This window comes from Mustela erminea, chromosome 3 (assembly GCF_009829155.1).
Source record: "Mustela erminea isolate mMusErm1 chromosome 3, mMusErm1.Pri, whole genome shotgun sequence".
In the NCBI taxonomy this organism is placed as follows: Eukaryota; Metazoa; Chordata; class Mammalia; order Carnivora; family Mustelidae; genus Mustela; species Mustela erminea.
Window position 1 is genome coordinate 113,718,564 of NC_045616.1, and position 27,917 is coordinate 113,746,480.

Sequence of the window (27,917 nt, forward strand, 5' to 3'; positions counted from 1 at the left end):
TCTGTTGGGCATATACATGTCTTATTCATTTTAAATGTTCAGTGTTTAGAAACTGGAAGATTTCATATAAACATATAGGTCTCTGACTTTTCTTCTTAACAGGAATTGGAAAATTTCTCCACATTAAGCCAACATTTCCTTGTGGCAATAATTGGCTTGAATGAAGGAGTCGATGCTCCTTAGACTGGGGATGTGGTCTTCTGTTATCACAGACTATCCCCCTTCTCTGTTTACCCCCATCACTGAACTGAGAGCCAGCAGCATGTCCATGATGCATGTTTTTCCAAAATACAATTAAAGGAGAGAAATCGTAATCGTGGCCAAGAACATCTATGTCAAAATTACCCAGTATACTCCATTCCCTTAAATTAGTTGCCTGGCCCCTATGGGGATTTGACTTTGCGACTTGGGTCTGGAGCTTTTTGTATATGTTTCCTTCATAGTTGATCCAATGCTATAGCTAGCACTAAATCCCTGGCACATAAAGAAATTGAGTTTCTTCCCCAAGATTACACCGCCTTCCCTAAAAGGCCAGGCCAGAATCAGAGCTTTCTGAGTCCTGTCCCATTTTACTTTCCTCTGTACCATGTTCTTTCTCTAGGAGACACATCATCTAGAGTCTTTTGCACTTGCAGAAAAAGCCACAGGGAGCCCCAGCTATGCTGAACAAGGCCCCCATTTTAAGAAAGGACTGAAATGCTATGATCTCATTATTAGAAAATTAGATTTTAAAAATTATTCTCATAATGAATTTCCTTCCAATTTTTATTTTCTCCATTAAGACACACATAACTACATACATTTAACATTTCTGCAGTCATAGGATCTACGAATTAAGTGTGATGGGTCTTTTTAATCTGAAATAATATCGAAAGCATATTCCATATTGCTACCTATTTTTTAAAAGCTTTTTAAAAGGGTTTTCTGATTGAGACAGAAAAGAATTTCTGTGAGTCTATGTCTTCTGGGTTATTACTTATTAAACTTCAGATGAATACAAAGTTAACTCTTATGTTACTTCCACACAAAGAAATGCAACATTAGCAAGGATAAAGCATTAGCCATGTGTTAAGACAGATGATGCTCATAAACATACAAGAGGAATGACCCATAGATGCCTTTAGGAAGAACTTTTTTTTCCTTCTTTTTCTCAGGTAAGATAACAGAACATGCATTTTGTTGCATCTTTCTCTTCTTCAATTTAATTTTGTCCCCTCTGACTATAATGCTCCTCCTCCAGCTGCTTACCTAAATATTTCAACAATACATCTAGGGAATTCTCACCAGGCACAGATGCTAAGTCTTGCATTGCGTGTGTCTTTTGACACCTTCCAGTCATGGATGCCGTGGGCATCCCAGGTGCCTGAGAATGTCTCCCCCAAGACACACAGAGAGAAATAGGAAGCTTTCTTTTGTAGATCTCACTTGGGACAACACACAGATTCGTTCCCCCTTGTTCAGCCTGACAAATCTTAGTGGCTCAGGAAAACTGCAGCCCTGAGCCAGCCGGGGGAACTTCTATTCAGGGCCTATCTATCACTAGGGCCTACAACTATCACCAGCTCTTCTAAAAGTTAAATAGCATGATGTTCATGCCAACCTGCAAGGTCCCTTTCAGCTATAAATTAGGTACATTCGGGTTTAAATGCTCTAGGTTTTCATCTCTGCTCCTTCATCTACTCTGTGACTTTGGTCAGCTTACTGAGCTAGAACCTCAATGTCTTCGTCTTTAAGAAGGACTATTGTTCTGTCTCCTGAGTTTATTTTGAGGGCTTAATTCTTAAAATCTTGTGTTCCAGATAGATAACTAGTAGAAGTCTAAAACAGTGTTTCCCAAGGAAAGCTCTCTAGCTGGTATAAATGTTCATATCTGATGACATGGGAAATGGGAGTTTTCATAAAATGCATTGTGAAGCCCTCTCCCGTGAGATTCTAGTATATATGGTTTAGGGTAGGGTCTGAGCGTTCACGTTTTTTATTTCTGATGATTCTAGAGAGCAACAAGATCAAGAACCTCTCTAAACCTAGCATTGCCCCCCTAGGAAATCATCTTCATTTGGCTCAAATGGACATCTTCTATAGCTTGGGAGGCAGTGTCTAAAGAGGGTGATTTGGGCGGCCTTAAAGGGCTCTGATACTAACACATAAAATATCTGTGGCTGGAGTGGCAGATCCTTGAGTCAGTCCATAGAGAATATCGGTGGCAGCCCCGGGGTGGACCTCCTGGCTCCTGCCCCCGCCCACCCTTGGCAGGCTCTCCAAGCTTGTGTCCTCTTCCATCTGCCCACCTGGCATTCAGTCTGGTTGGATAATAATCTCTTGGCACCACCAGTTCTTTACCTTCCCTTTGTAAATCAGTCAGAACTTGCTTCTAAAACCACCACGATGCCAAGTCCTGGCAGAGCAAGCACCCTACCACAATCTAAAGAAGGTGGTGGTTGGTTTCCTTGGAACTTTGCCCTAAACCCCAAACAAAATGAGCATCAAGGCTAACAACAACAGAAGCTGGCTTTTTTTCTTTTACTACAAAGAACAAGGAAGTATCAGTTAATGCCTCTTAATTGGCTGCTATAAAATCTGTGGCTTTAGGGTGGGGATACTACACTTAGGAGAGTGGTGAGTTAGTTCTAAGCCAGTTTAAGAGTACTGGCAGATGGAAAATGAAATGGTTCCCCCACCCTCCCAGCTGCGTAAGAAGCCAAGATTTGAGCAGAGAGTCTTTGTTTAGAAGTGCCACTTACAAGAGGTTTTCCGGAACCATCAGACCAAAGAATATCATCCTAATCATAAAATTTGCACTGGAGCCCTTACACTCCTCCAGATGGCACCACCAATTCCTCCTGTGGGCATGGCCTCTCCCACCTGTCTGGAAAGAAGGCAATGGAGAAAAGTAAAGTCGGTGTCTTTGGCTCTCTGCCTCCTTTCCTTAGTTTTGGTCTTCCTTCCTTTCTTTGAAAGAAATGTGTGCAGCACTTCAGTCTTCTCTGGACAGATGAGGACAGCCCACAGATACAAACTCCCACTCGAAAGTTAGATAAGAGTCCTGATTTAATTAGCAAAGCACACAAAATCTTTTCGGAATAATGTGGCCACACAGGGCAGGAACAGATGAAGCCTCTACCAGCTGTGCCTCCCTTAGTTTCCAGGGTACCAGAAGGTGGTGCACAGCTGCAGTGACCCTGTTCACACGGCATGAGGTCTTGCAAGATCTGGAAAACTCCCTTCTTGCTAGACCACTTAGTTTCTTTCCTTGGGGCTTATGTCCCTTTGGGGAAGAGCTTATCTTAAATCCACATGCTTCTATTTAAGCAAATATTTGCTAACATTGGATTCTCCCAGTTCTTTTTTTTTTTTTTCAAGATTTTATTTATTTGACAGAGAGAGGAGACAAGTAAGCAGAGCAGCAGGCAGAGAGAGGGAGAGAGAGAAGCAGGCTCTCCACTAGGCAGGAAGCCCGATGCGGGCTCAATTCCAGGACCCTGGAATCATGACCTGAGCCAAAGGCAGCCACTTAACCAACTGAGCCACCCAGGCACCCCAGGCTCTCCCAGTTCTTGAATGAAAGGTAGTGTCCTCTAGCTCACAGCCTCAACCTGGGCAAAATCGTAACTTTCTTAAACCATAATTCAGCCTCCAGCTCCCCAGCAACCCAGAAAGTTTGTTTACACAATAGTGATATAACCACATAATTAAGTAAGTAGTAGAAAGTAACTAAAGGTCAAATGATAAATAATAAGTCTCCCCCCCTCCTCTTCTCTTCCCACAACCCCGGTGGCAACCATTATTTTCCTTTTCTTGTGTATGTCCCAGAGATGTTCTACCTACATGGGAGCGTACAAGTGTGGTATACACGTGAGTACACCCTTTACTGCAAATATTAGCACACCCTGCACATTGTTTTGGACTTTTTCTTTTAACCTAGTGAATCTGAGGGAATATTTCATAGATGTAGACAGATATTCAATGGAGAGCTGGCTCATCTTTTTTTAAATGGCTGTTAGAATTTGTTGGGTGGTTGAGCCATTGTCTGTTTATACATGTGTATTTTTCTATAGTATTCTTCAAACATGATTGCTAAATTGTATCTTTTTTATTTTGATTGATACTTCCCAAGAGGTTATTAGTTCAGACAGTCACCCACAACAAATAGAAGGATGTGCTTCCGCCCACTTCTGCCAATTCTGTGTATCTACTCAGTATCTACATTTCTTTGGAATAGCCTGTCATTTATTGTCAAACTTCCAGTAAGCTTCCACAGTATAGCATGTATTGTTCTAAACACAGGGATATAAGGTTTAATAGGGTCTTGTCCCTGATTTCAGAAGTTACAACCCAAAAGAGAGGAGAGAAGAACACCAGTGCCTATAGAACACTCCTTTTGATGCTGGGTGTAGGGTGCCGAGGGGCTGTAGGAGCCCAGAAGGGGTGCGCCTGCATCCAATGAGGCCTCAAGAGGGCTGCCTGGAAGTGTTAGCACCTGAGCTTAATTTGAGACAAAATTAAAGGTTAACCAGAGCAAAGAGAAGACCATCAAGTGGGGAGCAGCGAGGAATGCAAGTGACATGCAAAACTGGGGTTTTGAGGAGCAGCTCGAACAGAAGTGCAGGTTGGAGAGAGGTTGACACCTGGAGATGGAGGCCCGGGAAGAACCACGCCACAGAGACTTTTCTTCCAGGCTGGACACCAGGGTTGCCCTTTTACTTCCACTGCTGGTTCCATGGATTCCTGATAGCAGCAAACTGCTACACCCAATGAGCCATCATTGTCAATGTCGACTTGAGTGAGTGATCGTTAAAACTGAGAAGAGAGTGGCAGACTGAAGGTCGGCCTGCTTTCCCTAGCCTTCAGTGTGGGACATAGCTCAGCCATGTAGCACATGGTGGCCATATAAATTCTCACTGCTCAAACGGGGGTTCTGGGACTGGCGGCGTAAGCATTATAGAAAAGCAGATGCTCAGGCCACACTTCCAGCCCACTGAATCAGCATCTGAGTTTAAACCAGAGGCCCAGTTGATTGTGTGCATGTTAACGTTTGGGAAGGGCTGGCATGGAGTTGAAGGGTTCGGGCATTGGTATCAGGAGGCAGAACTGGACCCACGCCCCATCCTTTTTATTAACTTTGTGACCTTGGTCAAATTATTTAATCTCAGTAAGCCTCGTTTGCCTCATAATTAAAGTGGAAGAATAATAGTACCTATTTCAATGCAGTCATGATAACTAAACGACATCCATGAACACACTTACCAAAACACCTGACTTTGATATAATTTCTCAATAAATTATATATATAAATGATAATATAAATGATTATATAAATGATAATAATAGGATCCTTGAGGGTATAGTGGGAGGTCCAAGATCATCTTCAACAAAGAAGGTTTGAATGAGCTTTCGGTGTTCTGCAGTAGAAAGAAATCCAGCCGGTTGGGTGGCTGGCTGCCACAGAGCTCTAACCTGAACAACCAGGTAATCCACAATTTTATATTTCTCTTCCCTCAGAGAAGTAGACTAGCCAAAGGGCACAGAGGTGGGTGGGAGCATTGCTTTCTCTAAGTGTCCTAAGTGCCAAGTTACTAAATGTTAATGGGCCAGACAAGAAACCAATGAGCTGTGGGCAAAGGGAACCATGAAGAACTTTGCCCTGTGGAAACAGTCTGTGTGACAGGATAAAGCTTAACGAACGTCTGCTGCTGACATCTGCAGGCTGGGCCTGCTGTTTTTTGTATGATTGGGTTGAAATAAGAAGAGCTTTAACAAGGAGATCCTGTGAGTTAATCAGTGGTGGGGTCGCATGGGTTTGAGCGCTTGCTGTCTGCCAGGCACTGGGGAAACACCTGGGCTGTCTCTGCCTTCATGGCACTCATAGACTAAAGGATAAATGAACAAGCAATAAATAGCCACTAAATCATTTTAACTGTGTCACCGTTTGGAAATGTGTAATGCATAGCTTGGAGCAAAGGAGTATGTTGTCAGAAGCTGGGAGTCAGCTGGTGTGAAAACTGCCCTAGTTCTGACCCTAATAATGTTCAATCTTGAGTAGTTCACTTCCCACCTCTCTGACATTCAATTTTATCATTAGAAAAATGGGACATTTGGCTTTGATGACCTCCAAGCTCCTCCGCAGCTCTGTGAATCTGTGCAAAGGGTTAAAAGCGTCCCATTCATGTATAACCTCAGCCCCAAATGAAATCTTTTTCCTTAAAAAAGGAGATTCCCATAATCCCTTTTATAATCTCACAGACTATCTGCTGAGTCCTAAGGATTAGATATATAAGCCTATTAGTTGTGCTTGGGATGCCAAACACCAAAGATGCTTGCTGTCAGCTAGTATCAAAGGCTACTTCCTCCTCGTGGGGGATCTTGCCTGGCACAGAGGTTAAGAGCATGAATTCTGTTTGGACTATCTCAAATCAAGTAAAGGAGTCTCTTTCACTTACTGTGTGACCTTGGGAAAAACACTTAATCTCCCAGGGTAGCAGTTTCCTCATCTGCTACATGGGTAACCAGGAGAATGATTGTACTCAACAGATAAGGTTGCTGTGGAACCACAGTGAGATAATGCAGGTAACCAGAATGGAAGAGGTACTGTATGCATAGAAACTATCATTACTACCTTAAGAAACGAGCTCAGAGCCCCTTGAGTGTTGATGGTACACTGATAACAGGCAGTGGGTGGGGTCCGGAATCTGGCTGGGGTGTTTGCCGATGAGCATTAATGAGGGAGCACTGCTACTTTACCATGACCATGGAAAGGAAACGAAGACTCTAGACTTGCAGTCAGAGGGTCTGACATCTGATTCTGGCTTTATACTGACTCCCTGAGCGATTGGTTAAATCAGCCCATCTTTCTGGGTTTCAGTTGGGTTGGGACTGTGAGAAGTCAGTGAGGTCACATAAATGACTTTGCTTGGAAAAGTATGAAGAGCTATATCAAAGTGAACTCCTGCTAGGGAAACTGCATTCAAAGGCAAAGAGGTTGGATAGGTGCATGCTCCCTTCCTAGGCTTTCTGAAAATAGTGACACCATATGGTCTGGGTGGTTCACCATTGCTTATCACAAGGCAATGAGAAGAAATGCAGACTTGATACAGTTTTACTAGCACCCTTCCTGTTAATAAGTACTTTTCTCTGGATGTTGTTTTCCTAAGATGGTATGAACGGGAGGAGTGTAATGTTGACTCTTGGAAAGCCCTGCAGATGAAGGCTGGAACTCTCTGCTCCAGTCCATTTTCCTTCACCTCCCTGTGCTGTTGGAAAGCCCAACTCTCATCCCTGCAGGCATCAAGCTCCTCTCCTGGGTGTCTGGGTTCCCTCCTCGGTGCTCTCACCTGTGCCAGCAACCCCAGAGAGAATACAGTCTGACTTCTGGAGTCATAGCATTTGGTAATCAGAGAAGACACAGTCTGAGGACTCTCTCTCCACAGGGTTCTGTTTCATTTTCTTCTTCTTTTTTTTTTTTTTAATCTCAACTTGGGTTTTATTTGGCACTCAGTCCAGTTCACTGGCACTCAGTCTTAACCCTACACAAATTAATCCAGATTCCTTCAGCCCATCTTTTTCAACCATTGAATTTCTTCTAAACTTTAACCTATGGACTATGAACACTGATAGAAGTAGTTTTGTGTGGAAACATCTTTGCTTGGTGACTTTTGTCGTATCTATTAGGAGTCCGTGTTTGTTGAGCCTCTGCTTCAAACAAAGCAAGAGCCGGGGCTCTTGAATGTACAGCTTTGTGGAAAATGTGGTCTCTATGTCTGAGGCTCTTATCCTATCTCCAGAGAGATTCAACATGGATATAAGAAAATTGAATTTTAAATATAGGTCAATATGTGGTGAATTCCAAAGGGATGGCACAAGTGCAGTTTCCTCAAGGATGTGAAAAATTGGAAACCCATGAGTCAGATCCAGCCCACAGACTTTTCTTTCTTAAAAAACTGAGTTCTCACATCATCTCTCTTCATCTTGAAAAATCAATAGATCTGGCAAACTGGGCTAGCACTGGAGCACCTCACTAGCAGAGCACTTGCCACCTTTTAGGTAGGGTAGGACTTGCCAGGGCTCACAGCCCCTGCCACCCACAGCGTCCTCATCTGTACCATGGCCCACTACCCTCATTCACCTTACCTACCTGACTCTTATGGACATTCTAAGTTCAAGAACACGCTGTGTGGCTCAAAAGGCTGAGAACTCATTGTGAGCTGGATAAGATCTCATGGACAGAGGGAACTTCTCACGGCTACTGAAGTCTAGGTGGGATTTTGGCAGAGAGATGGTTTTCCCCCAGGGTGCGGTCAGAGGCATCTAAAGGGAGTATACACCGAGGAGGCATCAAACGAACCAGCAGGCTGAGCAGAAGGTCTGCACGAAGAAGCAGCAGGAGTAAAGAGTGGGAATGCAGACTGTGGAAGAGTTTAGACGCCAGACCAAACTGACTATGCTAACAGTGAAGATCTCCTGAAGGTTTTCAAGCTCAAGAATACCTTGAGGGAAATGATGTTTTAGAAAGATGCATGGTTGGGGCACCTGGGTGGTTCAGTGGGTTAAAGACTCTGCCTTCGGCTCCAGTCATGGTCCCCCGGGGTCCTGGGATCGAGCCCCGCATCAGGGTCTCTGCTCAGCGGGGAGCCTGCTTCCTCCTCTCTCTCTCTCCGCGGGCCTCTCTGCCTACTTGTAATCTCTGTCTGTCAAATAAATAAACAAAATCTAAAAAAAAAAGAAAAAAAGAAAGATGCATGGCTAATACATAACAAAGGTTAAAAAGAAGAGAGGTGAGAAGCAGCAACACCACTTCAGAGACTGATGTAGAAATCCAGATTTGAGGACTAGAGATCTGTGCCTGGCTGAAAGTATCAGGAATGAGGGCAAATGGCAGGGAGAAACTGTGAGGGAAGGGCTGCCAGAGTCTGTCACTGATGGACATGCAAGATGGAGGGAAAGGGAGGAATCGCGTATGAATGCCTTGACTAAGCCTGTAGGAGGAGGAGATGTGCTAGAGACGTGACTTCAGGAAAGACTGCATCATCCTTTCCCAGGTGTGCAAAGAATCTGCTGGAGGGGCCTCCCTCCCCTGTCCCTTCAGGAAAGATTCTCATCCAGGCCTTTCCTTTTCAGGAAAAAGATGTGACTCCAGATAAAAATCTACTGCCCAAAGTACAAGATGCTGCCCTGTGGCTGGAGACCTCGTCCGACACCAAAGCTGCCAAGCCTTTTCCCTCCACCGCCTCCTCCATCGCTGACTTCTTCCTTGCCCTGACCATCTGCAACTCTGTCATGGTCTCCACAACCACACAGCCCCGGCAGAGGGTAAGGATCGCTGGGGTGGGTGGTGGGACGGACGGAAGGAGAGATCGGGTAAGAGGTGATGCCCTGAACAGAGAGACAAGACACTTGAGTCCTAGTCACAGAATCACCATCTCGTCACTGTGACACTTTGAACGTATTCTTTATCTTTTCTGGGCCTCGGTTTCCTCATTTTTTAAATAAAATGGAAGAAGTTATATATGCGCTTTCTCTATAGCTTTCAAATTCTTTATCTGTCTATAGGATAGATATTAAAAGTTAATATTTACTAAGCACTTGGTATATGCCAGGCCCCATGCTAAACACATCATCTGCATTACCATTTAATCAACGACCCCAAAACCCTATAAGGCACGTCCTTGGATTTCACAAGTGAAGACACAGTGGCTCAGAGAGTTTCAGCAACTTAACAAAGGATGTATAGTCAATACACAGGAGTACCATCTGTACAACTCCATAATAATATCACATTATCCTGGTCTCTGCTTTTATGTGAGGGCAAAAAAAAAATATATATATATGATAATGATTATTATTAACACCATGGGTGAAGTTCTGCCAATTTAGAAATAATGCAGCTGGATGGCTGTTTATAAAAGTTTATACTCTGACTTTTTTTTTAGTACTAAAGATGGATTGATCTTCAATGATCCACAAACTCTCACCCAAGGTCCCTTATGAGTGACTGATGAGAATAACTGAGTGTTGTAACTGGTGATGTGAAATCAGGAAAAAGAAGGCTCACCCAGGTACCAAACCAGAGCCTCCCATTATTACACCTAGATCCCAAACTGCTTTGAACAGTCATTCCAGCCACTGAAAACTCACCAAGGTATCAAAAAATTTTTAGAGAGCTTTGGGAGACAGAAAACATTACCTGAGAAATTAGTTCTGTTTTCAAGAAAGGAAGAAGTACATTTTGGGAAAGACAGCACCTAACTCTCAATTTCCAAATTAATGGGGAGATATTAGCTGGCAGGGAGCTCGGGAGTCCAATCTCTGGAGCCAGGCAGCCTCCGATTTGAGTCCAGCTCTATTACCTACACACCAGGTGGTTATGGCCCATTTATTTAACCTCTTTGTGTCTTGGTTTCCTCATCCAGAAGTTGGGATAACATAGCATCCCCTAGAGTTGCTAGGGAGAGTGAGATGAGATGCTGAATGCAAGGATAAGGCAAACAAGGCCATGGTAAGGACTTAGGTAATGTGAACTCTTAATCTGGGCTGGCCTTTGTCTGCTTTTTTTCCTTTGTCCATGACCAGAGCAGGATGGTAAAATTGAGCATTATCAATCCCTAGGACGTCAGGGCTAGAAAGAACTGTCTTGCCTAATTCCCTCATGCTTAAAAAGAGTAGGGCAATGAGGTTCACAGAGAAGAGAAGCCCATAATCACTGAAACCCCAAATAATGTACTTACTACAAAATGACCTTCATAGTCTTCCATAAAACAGCTTGACATTTTTTCCAACACTGAGAGTTAATGTTCTACTTTCCTCCTTTGACCACAAGGTCACCATGCCACCCTCGACCAAGGCTCTGGGGACATCCCTGGAGAAGATTCAGCAGCTCTTCCACAGACTGAAGCTTTTGAACCTCAGCCAGTCATTCTCGTCTACTGCGCCCTCTGACACTGACCTGGGGGAGAGTTTGGGAGCCAACATGCCTACCACAGACTCAGAAGAGAGAGACGATGCATCTGTGTACAGCGAAGGCTACTCCACAGATGGTGGCTATAGGAGCAGCGCATGGGACGAGGGCGACATCCAGGCATCTGGATTGGAGGCTTCCCTGGAGGAGGTGCTGGAGGCCCCAGCCCTAGGCCTGGCCAGCCCTGAGCTCTGTTATGAGGCTGAGAGCCCTGATGAGGCAGCCCTTGTGCATGCGGCCCGTGCCTACAGCTTCACACTGGTGTCCCGGACACCAGAGCAGGTGACCGTGCGCCTGCCCCAGGGCACCTGCCTCACCTTTGACATCCTCTACACACTGGGCTTTGACTCTGTCAGGAAAAGAATGTCCGTGGTGGTGAGGCACCCACTGACAAGCGAGATCATCATCTACACCAAGGGCGCAGACTCAGTTATCATGGATCTGCTGGAAGACCCAGCGTGCGGTGAGTCCCACCTCACCAGGGCTCTAGGAAGAGGGCTCCTTGGTTTAAGAGGCAGCGCAGAACAGTCATAAGGAGCTTGAGTTATAGTGTCGCTTAGTCCCACAGATCCTAATTTGAACAGAGGCCACAGATGCTTTCCTCAAAGCAGGTTCCTTAAATCATGCTGCCTTCTGCATCTCCAAGCCCTGGAGAATTACGGTGCTCGTGAGCTTATTAAAGACTTAGGGCAGTCTTACGCTGAAGAAACCTCTTTACCTTTATCCCAATTTCTGGTTTTTCAAACTCATTTAAACATGGATTAGCCGTACATAGTTTTTTTTCTACCATGACACCCATTAACATGCCCTAGAACACACTGTGGTCCTAACTCTTAGCTTTGGAGAGAAGCCAGCTGAACCCAGAAAGGGAAGTGACGTAAGAGAGGTGCACGGCTAACCAGTGGTAAATCCTAGGCCGGGTATCCTGAATCCCAGTTTGGAGACTTTTCCATGCCACCAGAATTCTGCAGCAGGCCCAGTCGGCTCTGGGAAGCCTCAGGTGTCGCTCTTTATCATCCTTTTCCCCAGCCTCCCCCAAATGGATTTTCATAAACTTGAGCCAAGCCAGAAAAATGTTCCAAAGTCCCTACATATCCGTGTCCAATTTTGGAGCAGCATGAATTAGTGTGCAGCTGCTTCCTGATTGCTAACAAGAAAAAGACAGTTATGGGGCCATGATTCTCCCGGGATAGCAGATTCCAGCCAAGCTTTAGAATTGCCCAGGCAGCCCTGTGCCTCCTGCAGTATCAGCTGTGGATCAAAGCCAAGAGGTTCATGGGGATTGATGAGTGTTTAGAATGGGAAGGGAGCTAATTAGGTCTCTTCATCCCAGACTCTGGCAGACAATGAATTCAGTGTTTCTGAGTCAAGGGAACCACGGCACTCTATCCCTGGGCAACAGCCATCCAAACTGCCCTAGAGATGTTTTTTGTGGGTTTTGTTTTTTTTTTATTTGTTCCTCACCTGATTCCAAAATGGATTAGAGATGCTTCCAATAAAAGACTGGGACACAATATTACCATAAGAATTGAGAATCAACGCTTTGAAAAGGAGAGAAGAAAATAACCCTAGGTATAATATATTTATAGTGTTTGAGCATTCAATTTGACCCTGAGGTTCCTGGTAGCCTGAGCAAAAAAATAAACTCCAAGGAACACAGGTAGAAGGCAAAAGGGACTCATCTCAGGGAGCTAGTGTCTTTGAAAATAAAATATTATAAACAGTGCCCATTGGGACAGTAGTGCCCAATAAACACAAAGATTGTGCTGAAGGCACCAGGGAAAAAAGTAGTATCTGAAAAATGAGATAATCTTTAAAATGATTTTTATATTGCATAAAAACAGCCTTGGAATAGTATCATGGGAAAAATCAGAGATTTATTGCACTTCCTTATATTTATTTTACTGTAATGAATTGTATGTTTGATTTTGCATTATATAGAGGGAATAGAGGAGGTACACAAAATCTGCTTACTACCTAGGGCCTCTGAAGATCGCAATCCAGCCCTGGTAAAGAAGGACTTGGAAGCCTTTTCCCAGCTCAGCTTTATACAGTGATGCACCTGATTAGTGATGTCTGTGACATCTTAAGTAAAGGAGTGGGGATGGCATCAGAGCTGCCCCAGACCTGCCAACCCAGGCCAAAACATACTTTTTATCTGATAGGAAAAAAGTACTGGATTTTCAGGAGAAAAAGATAAAAGAAAACACATCAGACTTCATAAAGGGAATGTTGTGCAACACAATGAAATATTTTTTCAAGCTAGATTTATAGGAAATGCAAAATATATTTTTTTTCCTAGGGCCATTTCCTATTATAGAAAGAAAGCCTAACTCAAAAAAAACCAATGTGCTGAAGAGCTTAGCAATGAGATCTAGAGCTGTGGCTATCCTGAGGCCTCAGTTGTATAAAGACTGGAATAGAGGACAGAGGGGATCATGGATGGTACGTCTAAAACTTAGCAAACTGTTGATCATCCAGGGATAACTGGCTACATGGAAAACACCAGAGGTAACAACAAAGATTCAGACTTCTGTGTCCGGATTCAGCAGGGCTTCAACTGGGAACCTCTATTATTTGTGTAAGTTCCCAGATTATTTCGATGCAAACTTGTGTTTGGGAACAATACCTAAGACAACCCACCATGCCTAAATAGGACTTTTCTCAGCCAGGTTTTTGTGGATCAGATATAGAAAGCAGAAAATTTAAGGATTCCTGGCATTATCATGACATCATGGCAACCAAGAGAAATCGTCCATATTTCTGGGGTGGGCTATAAGGGGATTCCTCCCTCACTCTTTCAGAGTGTTAGAAACAAGGATCCCCAAGCATTTGTACATGACCTCATGGAGGACAATGACTATTTGACAGCAACTGACACGGATGTGGAAAAGAAGGTGAGGAAAATTCGAGCCAGGACCCAAAAGCATCTAGACTTGTATGCAAGAGATGGCCTTCGAACACTGTGCATCGCCAAGAAGGTAAAAATAAATTCTTTTTTTAGTAGCTATAAGGTCTCAACCCTGAGTCTGTCCTTTCTATTTCTTTCTAGAAGACCCTTAATATTGGTGTTTTAACATTTTCAAAATTCGAAAAAATATATATTTTCAAAATTCACTATTCTGACTCACCATAAAGACCCAGGATCTTTACAATTATGCTGGGGCAGAACTCTGAATGGCAAGGTTCCATTTCAGTGTAGCTTTGATTTTCCCTGTTTTTCCTTATATATACATATATAACTGGTAACCCATAACTCATAAAATAATTTTTAGTGTTCTAATTTTACCTTTAAAGTAGACGTTTTAAATTTTGCATTATTTGCCTAGACTTGAAATTTGGGAGAGACTATGTGATCACATAAAAATCTAGATTTCTGGTTTCTCTTAAAAATTTAGAGTATCTGATGAACCATGTCTCCATTCTTAAAGAGCAACTCATAGCTAGAGCTTTGTAGTAGCTGATCCCTTTAATACAAGGTATATTCTTCTCTATTCTGCAATTGGTCACAGCCCCACCTTCCCTGCTGCCTTGCCCTTGGCCCAGCTGTAGTCTTGTAATTACCAACCTCTTGCCCTGTAGACCTTTGACTTTGCAGACCCTGCTAGAGAGGCAGGCAAAGAGATATGAATCCCAGAGTAGGGGCATCTAATGAGGCACCTAAAAATCAGATAAGGGAGCTATGATGACATGCATTTCTAGATGACTAAAAGTTGTTTCTTCTCTATAAATTCCCAGAGCTCTTCATCTCTTTTATGACACTTAGTGCAACTAAGTTTAAGAGCACCCACTTTAAATGGTTTTTTTTTTTTTTTTTTTAAAGATTTTATTTATTTATTTGACAGAGAGAAATCACAAGTAGATGGAGAGGCAGGCAGAGAGAGAGAGGGGGAAGCAGGCTCCCTGCTGAGCAGAGAGCCCGATGCGGGCCTCGATCCCAGGACCCTGAGATCATGACCTGAGCCGAAGGCAGCGGCTTAACCCACTGAGCCACCCAGGCGCCCAAGAGCACCCACTTTAAACTCAGACCTACCCAGGTACAAGTCCCAATCTCACTATTTGCCTATTATGTGACCTTGGGAAAGTTTCTTCACCTGAGTTTGGGATTTTCTTATCTGTAAAACGGCATTAATGGTCCCTACCTCATACAGTTATCATGGAGATTAAAGTAACATATGTCTCAGTGCTTGAGACAGTGACCAGAGCTTACTATCCATAAATTGTAGGTATATCCTTACCACCTTCTATTTTCCACTGAAATTCTTTGTGCCTTTTTGTCTCCTCTAATAGAATTATGAATTCCTCAAGAGCCAAGGCCTACACGTGTCCCCTTGGTTTTCCCCATAATGCCATGTACAGAAGGAAAAGCAAGGAATATTTGATTATTGGACAAAAGAATCATTTATTGCTATTAGAGACAGTATGCACATGATGCTGGCAGAGGGGTCTAATGTGCTATGGACTCTAAGGAAGGAAGATACATACTGCAGTTGGATTCTTCCAGCTAGTGTATATCTCCAGTTGCTGATGGAATAGTCTACCAGGCTATACAAGATCTGACTGCTGCTTACCTTCCCAGCCTGATTGCTGCCTCTTCTCTATCTGGCTCTCCACCCTTTAGCCAACTGGTATATTCAAGGGAACAGAAAGAAAACTAAGTTCATTGCTTTTTCATGGCCTTTGCCTTTGCCCCTGTCCATAACTGACCCCTTCCCATCATTGGATCTCAACTCTCATGTCACTCTGTCTAAGAGAACTGAAGATCCAAATGAGATAACCACACAGCTTCCCCCATCTAGTCACACTCTATCACGTCACCCTCTTTTGTTTTCTGTAATCCCTTAAAATGATCTGCCCTTTTAAGTAATTTACTTGGATTAATGTCTCTCACCCTCCACTAGTACATAAGCCCAGGCATGCAGGGATCTTGCCCATCTTGATCACTACTATACCTCCAGTGTCTAGAGCACAGCAGGGGCTCACTGGTGATAATGGAACCTGAGGATCAATATCTCACTGATTCATGCATTCAAAAAAAAAAATCAATGAGGAGAAATAATTGTGTAGGGAAGTGTAATTCCTACATCTAATTGTGTAGGGAACCTCAAACAGGCCCACAGAAAATGCTCTGGGATTCACCCTCTTCCTTGTCCTGCAGGTCATAACTGAAGACGACTTCCAGCGGTGGGCCAGCTTCCGGTGTGAGGCAGAGGCATCTCTTGAAAACCGAGATGAGCTTCTAATGGAAACTGCACAACATCTGGAGAATCAACTCACCTTACTCGGTAACTAAAATAAGTCATCACTAAATTTTAAAAAAAGAAAAAAAAAAGGAATGCTACACGCTGTAGAGGGAGTTCTTGGCCCTGACTCTGGCACTGCTGCAGATGTGTCTCAATTAAAAGCCTTCCCTGGAGTGCCCTTCCAGGTATTTGGCACAAGTGGTACAGATACCCAATCCAGACTCCACAAGCTGCTTCCTGAGGATGCCCAGGAGCATTCCCACACTGCCTGCTGGATAAAGCCCAGGACCTTGGTTACTTCGCCTCCAGTTATTCGAATGTTTATTGAGCACCTACTATGTGCCAAGTGGCATGCTAGGTATTGGGACTAGCAAACAAGAGCCCTAGGCCCTATCCTCTCAGAGCTCAATCTAGCAAGGAAGCCAGATGATTAAACAAGGAATTTCAACCAAGTGTGATGAGGGCCAGGCTGGAAGATTCACCTGGTTGTATGGGCGCAAAATAGAAGGTACCAGCCTAGACTGGGGCCAGGGAGAATGCTGGAAGGCAGGAAATGAGCAGGGCAGAGGAGCTGGCCAAACAAAGGCAGAGAGTTGTCAGGCAGAGGGAGGGGCCTGAAGAAGAGTTAGATGGGAGACAGTCTAGACTGGCTGGAAACCCTGAGGGCTGCCATGACTGAACCACAGAGAGTCGGGGAGAAAGCTCAGCGTGACGCAGGTCATGAAGGACACATAAATATATGCTAACGGTTGAGAGAGAAGGGACGAAAAGCAGGGACAGACTCGAGCTTTGCAAAAAGCTGCTGCTCTGCAGCAGTTCCACCGATAACACTGAGGTAAAGATGAGAAGCGGGGAGACGGTCTACGAGGCAGTCTTATGTTTCTGTCAGAGGTAAAGCATTACCTGGGCAGAAGGAGGAGGCTCTGTTTATCAGAGTTAATCACCTCACAGCTGGCAGCAAGATCTGGAAAAGGCAATGCCTGATGTGTGTACATGCTGACCACATCGCTAAAGCCTTCTTTCGTCTTGGGAGGCAGTGCTGAGCTGGGGATGATGGCCAAATCCTGGTCCTGGGCTGTGTGCTCGGGACCTATCCCGTTACCCCACTGAGCCCTAGCTTCTCCTCCATGTAAACCAGACTGCTCCGAACTCTCCGCCAGGCAGGGGTGCAAGGGGAAAGCACCAGGAGTGCTGTAAGAAGACAGAGACGACTTTATGGATTAAAGGTAGCAGCAAGATTTGTCAGGAGGGATGGCAAATGAGGAGACCTGTTCCCCACCTCCTTCAGCCTTTTTTCTTTTCCTGTGTTTTGACTCCGGGGCCTTTGCCCGCTGCCTCCCAAGGCCTTTCTGAAAACTGGCCATGAGAACTTATTTTAACAGGAACCAGAAGGTAGCCAGGCCAGACAGCTCTATCCACACGCAAGGCCACAGAACGTCATCCCACTCAGGCACATGACTCCCTCCTCACTCCCCCTGCACCCTCTACCCCCCTCCCACCTAACCCCCTGGCCCAGGTTGCTTTTGTGTCAGGGAGCACTTCGGTCTCAGGCAGCAAGCGGTACTCCCCAGCTGGTTCTACAGAACGAGAACACGCATGTCAGGATCTGTCGGCTTCCCTTGCTGGGAAACACTTTCACAGTGTTTCTGCTTCATTTTTTCTTTCACGCAAATAAATGTGTTTTCCCTCTTTTCTCCTTCACTCTGCTTCCCTGTAATATAAATCAGCTTCAGAATCTCACCTTCCAGGCTAACCCTTGGAGGGAAAGACAAGGCCTGAGCCATCACTTTTCATGGGGTTGTTTGCGCATCTGGGCCTGCAATACAAAAGAGGCACAGTTCAGGATAGAGTCATTATTTTTGTTCCCTCAAGGTGGCTTGGGGAGGGGAGGATTGGAGCTGGGAAGAGATTTCATCTTACCACCAAGAATCTGCTACGCCACGAAAGCCGCATTGCATTCACCCCGGGTCCCACACTATGAAATGCTTTTTTCAGTATGCATCCGGTGTAACTGCTTTGCCAACCTATTGTCACTAGGGATTATTAAAAGAAATGAAATGCCTTGCTCCTGCCCAGAGTAAAATGGGTGGCCATGAGTCTGTTGTCTGAAGTGAATCTCAATTTAAATGCAGATTAATTTATGCTTAATCACTTCACAACTATTTAATATTTGGCTATATATTCATCAGGGTTGGTGCAAAGCTTGAGATCATTCAAAAATTATAGAGTCTGTATATTTAATTCCAAGAACTGTATCAAAAACCCGAGTCCCAATTCTGCCATGAGCTGTTCTCGAGCAAAGTCTCTGCACTTCTCTCCAGTTTCCTTGCGGCTAGACCCACCCAGGTGATTTCTCCACACCCTGGCTCAACCTTTAATCTCATCCCACCTCTCCCAATCTCCAGTCCTTCTCTACAATGATTTTCTTAAAACTCAAAACTGATCCTGTCACTGTCCATCTTAATTCCCTTTAATAGCTTTCTCGTCTACCAAATAAATCCAAAATCCTGTAATGCCCCGACAGAGCTCTATAGGATCCAGCAGACTTCCTTTCTTCCCGGCCCCATCTCTTGCCCGACGCTACCTCCCTTCCTGTGCCACCTTCTACTCTGACCTCTGGGCCTTCATATATGCTCATCCCTCTCTACCTGGAATTCTCCTCCTTTGCCCTTTCTTGGCCTTGTGTTCCAGGTCTGAGCTCAAATGGCCCTTTTTAACAAGATTGTCCCTGACTTTCTAAAGGAAGTTCAGGTCTCCTAGTGTAGGGCACCCTCGGCTTTTCTTCTCATATGGTTCAGTTATAAATCCTCCTTCAACAAGCTGTTGAGTTGCAAGAGGGTAGAGACCGGCTCCATTTCACTGTTGTATGCTGACGGCTTAGCACAGCCTAGGACATGGGAGATAATTAATAATCACTATCTGGTTTGAGAGGGCTTGAGGGAATTTAAGCAGTTTGTCACGCTAATTGTAAGCTCTGATGTCTTTGATCACTCCAGGAGCCACTGGGATCGAAGACCGGCTACAGGAAGGGGTTCCAGACACAGTCGCTGCTCTGCGGGAGGCTGGCATCCAGCTCTGGGTCTTGACTGGAGATAAGCAGGAGACAGCAGTCAACATCGCCTATTCCTGCAGATTGTTAGATCAGACTGACATGGTTTACTCCATTAATACAGAAAGTCAGGTGAGACCAAAGTAGAAACCAGATGTCCAAGTGCAGAACAGCCTCTAAGCCAAAAGAGACAGGCTTATGGGTGGGATTTGGGTACACAGGGAAGCACCCCTGCCCCCAAAATATCACTGAACCTTGGAGCTCAGAGGCCCTCAGGAGTCACCCACTTCAACCCCATGCACCACTGACCAGTTTGATCACATTACATCCAGTAGTACATGTTAGAAAGTTTTGATCTTCTAACTTCCACCCTTGGCCCAATCTCCACATTTTACAGATGAGGAAACTGAAGACCGCTGGGACTAAGCCACTTGCCCAGGGTCACCCTGGTAGTTTCTGACAGAACTAAATCTAGAACACTGTCCTCCCGCCAGGCCAGTGCTATCTGTGCCATAACACATTGTTCGCTCCCAGAACCCCAGTTGTGAGTTTCTTCTACTTTGGATTAACTCTCCCATTGAAAAAGCCCCATTCGCATTAAAATGATTCTGAGTTTAAAATCTCAGCTCCAGTTTATGTGTCCAATTGGTTTACCACAGAATAAAACCTGAAGGGAGTGATTCATGAGACAGCCTGCTTAGATAGGATGGGAGAGAGAGAGAGAAAGGGAGAAGCAGAGTCCTAAAACTGCAGTTTTCTCCCCCCAGGAAGATTGTGGGCAGCAGGGGATGGGATGTGGAGAGAGGATTGTGTGAAGTCTGAGGAAGAGTATTTGAAGTTACAATACAACTTTATATTTAGGGGCGGGGAGAGTCTATTTTCACAATGCAAACTGCAGAAAGTGAAGTTCCAACATCTTGGCTGATGACTATGGGAAGGAGGCATTGAGATGTATGGTCCTACCAGAAGGAAACAAGCAAGAAAAGTATCGGAGGGATGGTCGGAGGAGGGCACGGGGAGATGTAGGCATACTGTGGGGAAAAGGATGGAGAAGAGGGAAAAAGATGGGAACGAAGAGCACAGGAAAGGGAGTCAGGGAGGATGTTGGAACCACACTCTTTCAGTTTTGCTTCAGACTGATTAGACCCAGAACAGAGGTTTAGGAGGTTTAAATCTGGTTTTTCTTTTTTTTTTTTTTTTTTCCCATAAAGAATCACATGCACATATTTTTTTTTTTAAAGTAGTGTATACGGGGCGCCTGGGTGGCTCAGTGGGTTAAGCCGCTGCCTTCGGCTCAGGTCATGATCTCAGGGTCCTGGGATCGAGTCCCGCATTCTCAGGGTCCTGGGATCGAGTCCCACATGGGGCTCTCTGCTCAGCAGGGAGCCTGCTACCTCCTCTCTCTCTCTCTGCCTGCCTCTCCAACTACTTGTGATTTCTCCTGTCAAATAAATAAATAAAATCTTTTTTAAAAAAATAAATAAATAAAATAAAATAAAATAAAGTAGTGTATACTATGAAAAGTGCCTGAGGCCTTTTGTAAGAATTGGAAAAATTACTTTCTTGTCCAGTGCACAGATTATGCTGTGATTAGATTAAACCCCAATGAATTTTCAAAATGAAAATAATCTTGGGGAAGTCTTTGGCATTAATATTATGCTTAGGAAAGAAATTTTTTTTCTTTCTAATTTGCTGCTTGCTTGAGTACTTGATCCCTGTAATAACAGTTGATATCTGCCTGCCCTGCTTACAATGGAAATTCTATTTACAAGGATTATTTCACTCCAGGTGATCCCAGAAGGAAGACATGGGCAATCTGAGTCAGTCAGACCAAGAGGGATAGAGTGGGCTTTTGTGGTTTCTGTTAAATGTAATGTATTCCTCCAGGAAGCTGAAGATGTTTAGCATTTAATTAGCCAATGTTCTTAAGGAACAGTGGGTCACATTTCATGTTTTGTTCAGTCACTGTTGATTCATTTAAAGCTGTCTGGGACCCTCTCAGATGGTATCTGAATGTTAGCCCCTGTCCACACCCTAAGCCCACTAAACCTCTAAGATTAGTTTTTCTCACCCCCTTACCTGGCTACAAGGATATGTAAAGCCAGAAACTGGGGAAAGCCATTCCAAATCTCAGATTTACTTAAACCCTAGTTTAATATAATTCTGTATTCAGTGAATAATTTCTCCAAGGGTTTTAATCTGCCTAATTCATTATAAATTGATTTAGGGCTACTATATCTTTGTTATGTACCTTCAGTCTATAAGCATGTTATGGGACCTCTCTAGACCTCAGGGTTCACATCCATAAAATGAGAGAATTACTAACCCATCACTGAAAGGGCTGGTCTGTCAAGGAATTTAGAAGGAACTAGAGTATTCGATAGAAATTAATAACAGCAATGATTATTATCATTTTTAGTAACATATATTGAAAGCTTAATATGGTCCAGGTATCAAACCTCCCAAAACTTCACTCTCTTCATATGTAAAACAGGGATTAGAAAGATTTATTTCAGAGGCTATTGGCAGGATTATATAAGATCATAGAAGAAAAATACTTATTAGCATAGTATTTGTCTTAGTTAGCAAATTACTCCAAAATTTAATGGCTGCAAACAACCAATATTTATTATCCCACAGCTTCTGTGGGTTAGGAGTCCAGGGGCAGCTTAGCTGGGTACCTCTGGTTCAGGTCTTTCTGGAGGCTGCAGTTAAGCTGTCAGTTAGGGGTATGCGCTCATCTGAAGGCTCAACTGGTAGGTTGTTTGGACTTGGAGAGAAGCCTTTCTTCCAAGCTCACAGACATGATTGCTGGCAAACTTCAGTTCCTCACCACATGGGCCTCTCCATAGAGCTGCTTCACAACATGGCAGCTGCTTTTCCCCCACAAGAAGCCGTCCAAGAGAGAGAGAAAAGAGTGCCAAATTGGAAGCCATGGTCTTTTTATAAGCTAATCTGGAAGAGACTTCCCATCACTTTTGCAGAATTCTTAACATTAGAAAGGAATTGCTAGATGTGGCTCACGCCCAAGGGAAGGGATCAGACAGGGGCATGCATCCCAGGAGGGCAGGGATCTTTGAGAAGCATCTTAGGGGCTCCCTACCACAGTGCCTATCATATACTAACGGTTAAATGAATGGTAACTATTTGGTTATTATATCACAATTTGAAATAAGTAAATTCAGAGATTTTGAAACTTATATCTCCAATGACTTCCTGCAGCCATATGTTGGAGAAATTTATATAATTTGTGTCTGCCCCAACTCCCAGCATGGACTGTCTTGATCTCTTTCCCAGATAAGTGCCTCAGGCATAACCACCCACTCCTGGAACTACTTCCTATTACCCCTCTAGGTTCTGGGCATACCCTATTGCTTGCAACACGCAATTCAGCATCCCCTAAGGGAAGACTCAGGAATGATTATCTGCAGTTCTACTCACTCCAGAATAAATGACTCCAAATATTCTCAGAAGCTTCTAGATTAATGGCCCCCAAACCTATCATCTCAGAGCAGTCTTCACAATTTTTGCCTAAATCCACATATTACCTCTACTGGTTTTTTTTTTAATTTAATGATTTCATTTAAATTGACTGACTTTACATACTTAAATTTATTTTTAGAAATGTGTTAGCACTACAGTAAATGAAAATCATCCTTGCCATGAATAAAAAACACTGCTAAATAAAGATCATGGGGACAAAATCAGAGAGGGAGATAAATCATAAGAGACAAACTGAGGGTTGCTGGAGGGAAAAGGATGGAGGGATGGAGTTACTGGGCGATGGGCATTAAGGAGGGCACTTGATGTAATGAGTATTGGGTATTATATAAGACTGATGAATCACTGACCGCTACCTCCGAAACTAACATTATATGTTAATTAATTGAATTTAAATTTTTAAAAAGCTTATAAAAAACAAAACAAAAAATAATTATGTGGAAAAAAACAATGCTATTAAAATTGATGATACAGTTGACTGCCATAACTTTTCTCTATCTTTATTTGAAAGTAATGTTGCAAAATCTAAAGGGGTACAAAGAATATATTTAGAACCAAAAGGTGACTTTATCTCTGATACCATCAAAAGTAAAAGAGGCAAATAAATTCTTCACTAGGTTTCAAGGTAAACATCAGAAAAAATCGGTGAGAAGTTTCTTTACATCATTAAGATGATCACATTCATAGTCAGTTTTAACCTATATGACCAAAACATTCATGCCAACAGATAAACATTCGATGTATTTTTTTTTTATTAAAAGCCATAATTTTGGTAATAATGTTCTGCCTCCACTAGTAAGTTGGGTGAGCTAGGGCAAGTTACTAATGATTTTACTGTTTCAGTTGCCTCATCACTCAATTTCCTCAGGAGAACTAAAATGACTTGTGAGAAATAGAAAGCACAATACCATCATGACATTATTTATTAGCTTATACCATCCCAGTATCTGTCCCCATCTTGCTGAACTACTTCTACTCCCATTCCCTCACCATCTCTCTTTTGCCATTAATCTGCTTAAAAGCAATTCATATTGCTTTGATGCCTTTTTAAATATTGCAGAGAAATGAGAGAAATCAGAGAATGCTTCCTGAGTAACCTCTATGGTGGTAGAGTTTCATAACTATTTTACTAAAGGATAAAGTGAAATCTTCAACCTACATTTCCAGTGTTGCTTACTAATACCATATTTATTATTCTGACTCTATAGGAAACTTGTGAATCCATCCTCAGCTGTGCACTGGAAGAAGTAAAGCAATTCCATGGACCACAGAAGCCAGACCCTAAGATCTTTGGGTTCTGTCTACCTTCTGAGACACTACCTCCCTCCTCAAGAGCAGGAGTTCCAGAAGTTGCAGTTCCAGAAGTTGGATTGGTCATCGATGGGAAGACATTGAATGCCATTTTCCAGGGAAAACTGGAGATGAAATTTTTGGAGTTGACGCAGTACTGCCGGTCTGTCCTATGCTGCCGTTCCACCCCGCTCCAGAAGAGTATGATAGTCAAGTTGGTGCGAGACAAGTTGAACGTCATGACCCTTTCCATAGGTACCTATCACATGGAGATGTGGGTGCAGCCTGTGAGGTTGATCTGGCAAGAGGCCTGGACCAGAGTTGGAAGGTCATGTGTCAAAGTCAAGATACCCAGGCTGAGGATCACTGTCTTAGACTGAGAGAGTTCAAAGTGACAGCCAAGACTGGCAGCTGGGAGATGAAGCAGAGGCTCAGCAGAGTGGGAGAGTGAATCAAAGTTCTCAGGATGAGCAGATCACTAAGGAAAATTTATGACTTGAATGGAGGTTAAAGCCAGAAGAAGCCTCAAATTCAGAACATTCACATAACTCAGTAATACACACTCAGGCCAATTCAGTTCTGGGATACAGCCCATTCCCCTTTTGATACTTAACAGCTGGTCTAATAACATAAACATCAGGTGTTTGTGGATTTGATATTCTGCTGAGTGTTGATGGCTTATGGGGAGATTGTAGAAGTTGAGCCTATCCCATATGTCCATTCCAAAATACAAGGCCCAGCACAAAGCAAACACTCAACGAATGCAGACCTGTTGGCTGATGAAGAAATTCCTCATAGGACCCTAAACTTTACACGTGATTAAGGCAGAGAAATCAAAACTGTACCTATATCAAACCTTCCAGGGACAAGCAAACCTGGTTTCCAAGAATCTTCACAATCTGGTCTCCACTAACCCTCTAGCCACATGCTTCACCACAGCTACTGTCTGTTCCCCAACATCTGGCACTCCATGCTCTAACCAGATGAAACTGATTGCCATTCTCCATGAGCCTTGTCCTATCTTTCTTACTCCTGAGCCTTTGCATTTGCCAAGCTATTTCCTCTGTAAAATACCCCTTATTCCAACCCCATCTAACCTTCCTTGTCTCTGGGAACTCATGCAGCACACAGCCCTCACAGCTGCAGAGCACTGATACGCTTTCTGCAACGGCCTGCTCAGGAGACCAGGAGTTCCTTGAATAGTGGGAACCATATCAGTCTTATCATTTTGTCTGTGCTCTGCACATACCAAGCACATAGTAAACATTACATTCATTTATGGATATTCCTACAGATGGTTCCAGGTTCTATCCTTCCTACACAGACATAGAAAGAGAGTTTCCTTCCTGGCATTTCAAATTAAGAAGCCTACTTGCACATTGTTTTTTCTCCCAGTGTTCAGGTGAAAGCAATTCAAACCAAAAAAAAGGGGGGGGCACATGGGCAAAAAGACAGGGAGCAAAGTTTTAGCAACTGCATCCTGATTTTATTCCCCAAATTGTCCTCTTCAGAACTTTAAACACACATAAAACAATAGCCCAGGACTGACATTCTGAGGTGAGAAATTAGCTCCACTGCCACAGAAGCAGAAAAAAACCCAACAGGGTGAGTTATGGCATGATTCCATACCTCTACTTCCACTAGTTTGCTAACAGAAGAAGTTAAAGAGTCGATTTGTTCTCCATGGGGAAGAAGAAAATAAATAATGATCGTTACAAGAATAATGGCTACTTACATTCATAAAGTTTTAAAGATTAATTTCCTTGCCAAATAACAAAGGAAAGAAAATTCTCTCCCCAATTCCATATTCTCCATGTTATCTAATACATATTTAAATGCATTCTATTATGAGAACCTACTAGAAAAAGAGGTGGGACCGGGAGGAGAATGAAGACAATGTGGGCCACAAACCATGGCCACCAGGCTGAATCCAGACCACTACATGCTTTTGCAGGGATATGAGAATGACTTTTATGTTTTTAACTGTGAAATGTGTACAAGACTATTCACCTTTCAGCAAAAAGAGTTGTTCAGTTTTTCTTTTTGGCCCACAGAGCCTAAAATATTTACTATCTGGCCCCTTATAGAAAAAGTTTGCTCATCTCTAGTCTGAAAGATAAAGCTTTGGGAAAAGCCAGGTTTGTAAGGAAAGCCTCACTGGGTAGAGCTGTGCTGTGTAAAACGGCTACTACCTAGCTATAGATAGGTATTGAAATTTATAATTAAATAGAATTTCACCAACCGCATTTCGATAGTCACATGGGGCTCGTAGTCTCCATATTAGACAGTAAAGATAGATGACATTTCCAACATCACTGAAAAACTATATGACAGTGCTGGAGGCTGTTTGTGTATTTTTGTGCCCTAACCTCCAATTTCCTGAAATAAACACCTTAGCTCGTTAAATGGGAACACAGTGTGATTAAATGTTCCTCAACTAAAAAAAAATCAGTCAATCCCATTTTCCTATATTCAGAAACAAAACCGAACACCATCCCTGTCCTTGGACACCATTGCCAATCTGATGATTTAACTTTCCAACCTTCCAATGGTCTTAATACAGTAAATATTTTAGAGTTAGGAAAGGTAGCAAAGATCTTCGTGCCAATGTTCCTGGGCCCCTTCCCTAGCTTGGTTTACCCTTGCAGAATCTCTATGTTGCTCAGATTCTCCATTTGCTCATTAGTGAAGTCCACTGTAACATTTGTGAAGGCCTTTTACTGTAAACTGCAAAGCCATGCCCCAGCCTCACTCACCACTTTATTCCCAATAACTAATATTGTGCCTAGACAAAAGGTACAATAAACATTTGTCAAATAATAGAGCTTCTTGTCAAAGAAGAAAAGGCTATGGTGAGTGCTGTGAAGTATGCAAACCTGGCGATTCACAGACCTGTACCTCTGGGGCTAGTAATACATTATATGTTAACAAAAAAAATTTTTTTAATTAAAAAAAAAAGAAGAAGAAGAAGAAAAGACCTCTCTCATGCCAAATACTGTAGCAATGACTTTTCTTGTAGGACTATTCAGAGCAATGTTAAATGTATTCAATTATGTACACATGGGGAGACTTTAGAGCCATTCATGTAACACCCTTTCCATTGTCATGCAGCAGTTAGACCAGGAATAAAGACACCTCATGATCTCTCTCCTTTCAGGTGATGGAGCAAATGACGTAAGCATGATTCAAGCTGCTGATATTGGAATTGGGATATCTGGACAGGAAGGCATGCAGGTACTGTTCCCCTCAATTATTCTCATTTCTTCCCTCTTTGACCCTTTTTGGAGAGTTATGGAATCCCCCCCAGTGTTGGAGGATCTTCTCCCCATGAGCTTTGCAGAATTATCATCTGAGAGTCACAGGGCTTCCATGCCTATACATAACCTCCATCACTATATCCTTTGCTGCCCAGTCCTTCTGATACAGAGGAAATTTGAAGGATGCTTAGAGTTTTTTTGGTGGGGGGAGGGGTGCAAAAAAGGTGGTTTTATTAAGGCATGGGGAAAGGACCCACGGACAGAAAGAGCTGCACCAAGGTCATGGAGAGTGGCCCGTTATTATACTTTCAAGTTGGGAGGGAGTTACGGATAGCATAAGTCCCTAGGGAATTTTGGAAGTAAGGTTTCCAGGACCTTGAGGGGGCTTAGCTTTACCAGCAACACCTGTATTCTAAAGCCTTCCTGAATGGGAGGGCTAAGCTTTCTACTGACTCCATTCTTCCTCTCTGTAACTTCTATCCACATCCAAGAATGCGGTGCCCTCCATGAGCAGTGACAGATATAAGGACATTTGAAAACACTTTCAATTGCCATTTTAGTCTCGATGGCTAGATTGACCTATAAATTGTAAGGTACACTTACTAAGTCAAAATTCAGCTTGGGACAAG

At 43.3% G+C, this 27,917-nt stretch overlaps 1 protein-coding gene across 3 annotated transcripts in view; it reads left to right on the forward strand.

The window, feature by feature from the left end:
• ATP10B (ATPase phospholipid transporting 10B (putative)) overlaps positions 1-27,917 on the forward strand; it is a 257,557-nt gene that overhangs the window by 204,257 nt on the left and 25,383 nt on the right. For all 3 annotated transcript variants that reach the window (XM_032337124.1, XM_032337123.1, XM_032337125.1), the window contains 7 exons: positions 9,112-9,303; positions 10,811-11,411; positions 13,820-13,929; positions 16,107-16,233; positions 19,188-19,372; positions 23,950-24,286; positions 27,189-27,265. In XM_032337124.1, coding sequence (XP_032193015.1) covers positions 9,112-9,303; positions 10,811-11,411; positions 13,820-13,929; positions 16,107-16,233; positions 19,188-19,372; positions 23,950-24,286; positions 27,189-27,265 — 1,629 coding nt within the window. The remainder of the gene's footprint in view (positions 1-9,111; positions 9,304-10,810; positions 11,412-13,819; positions 13,930-16,106; positions 16,234-19,187; positions 19,373-23,949; positions 24,287-27,188; positions 27,266-27,917) is intronic.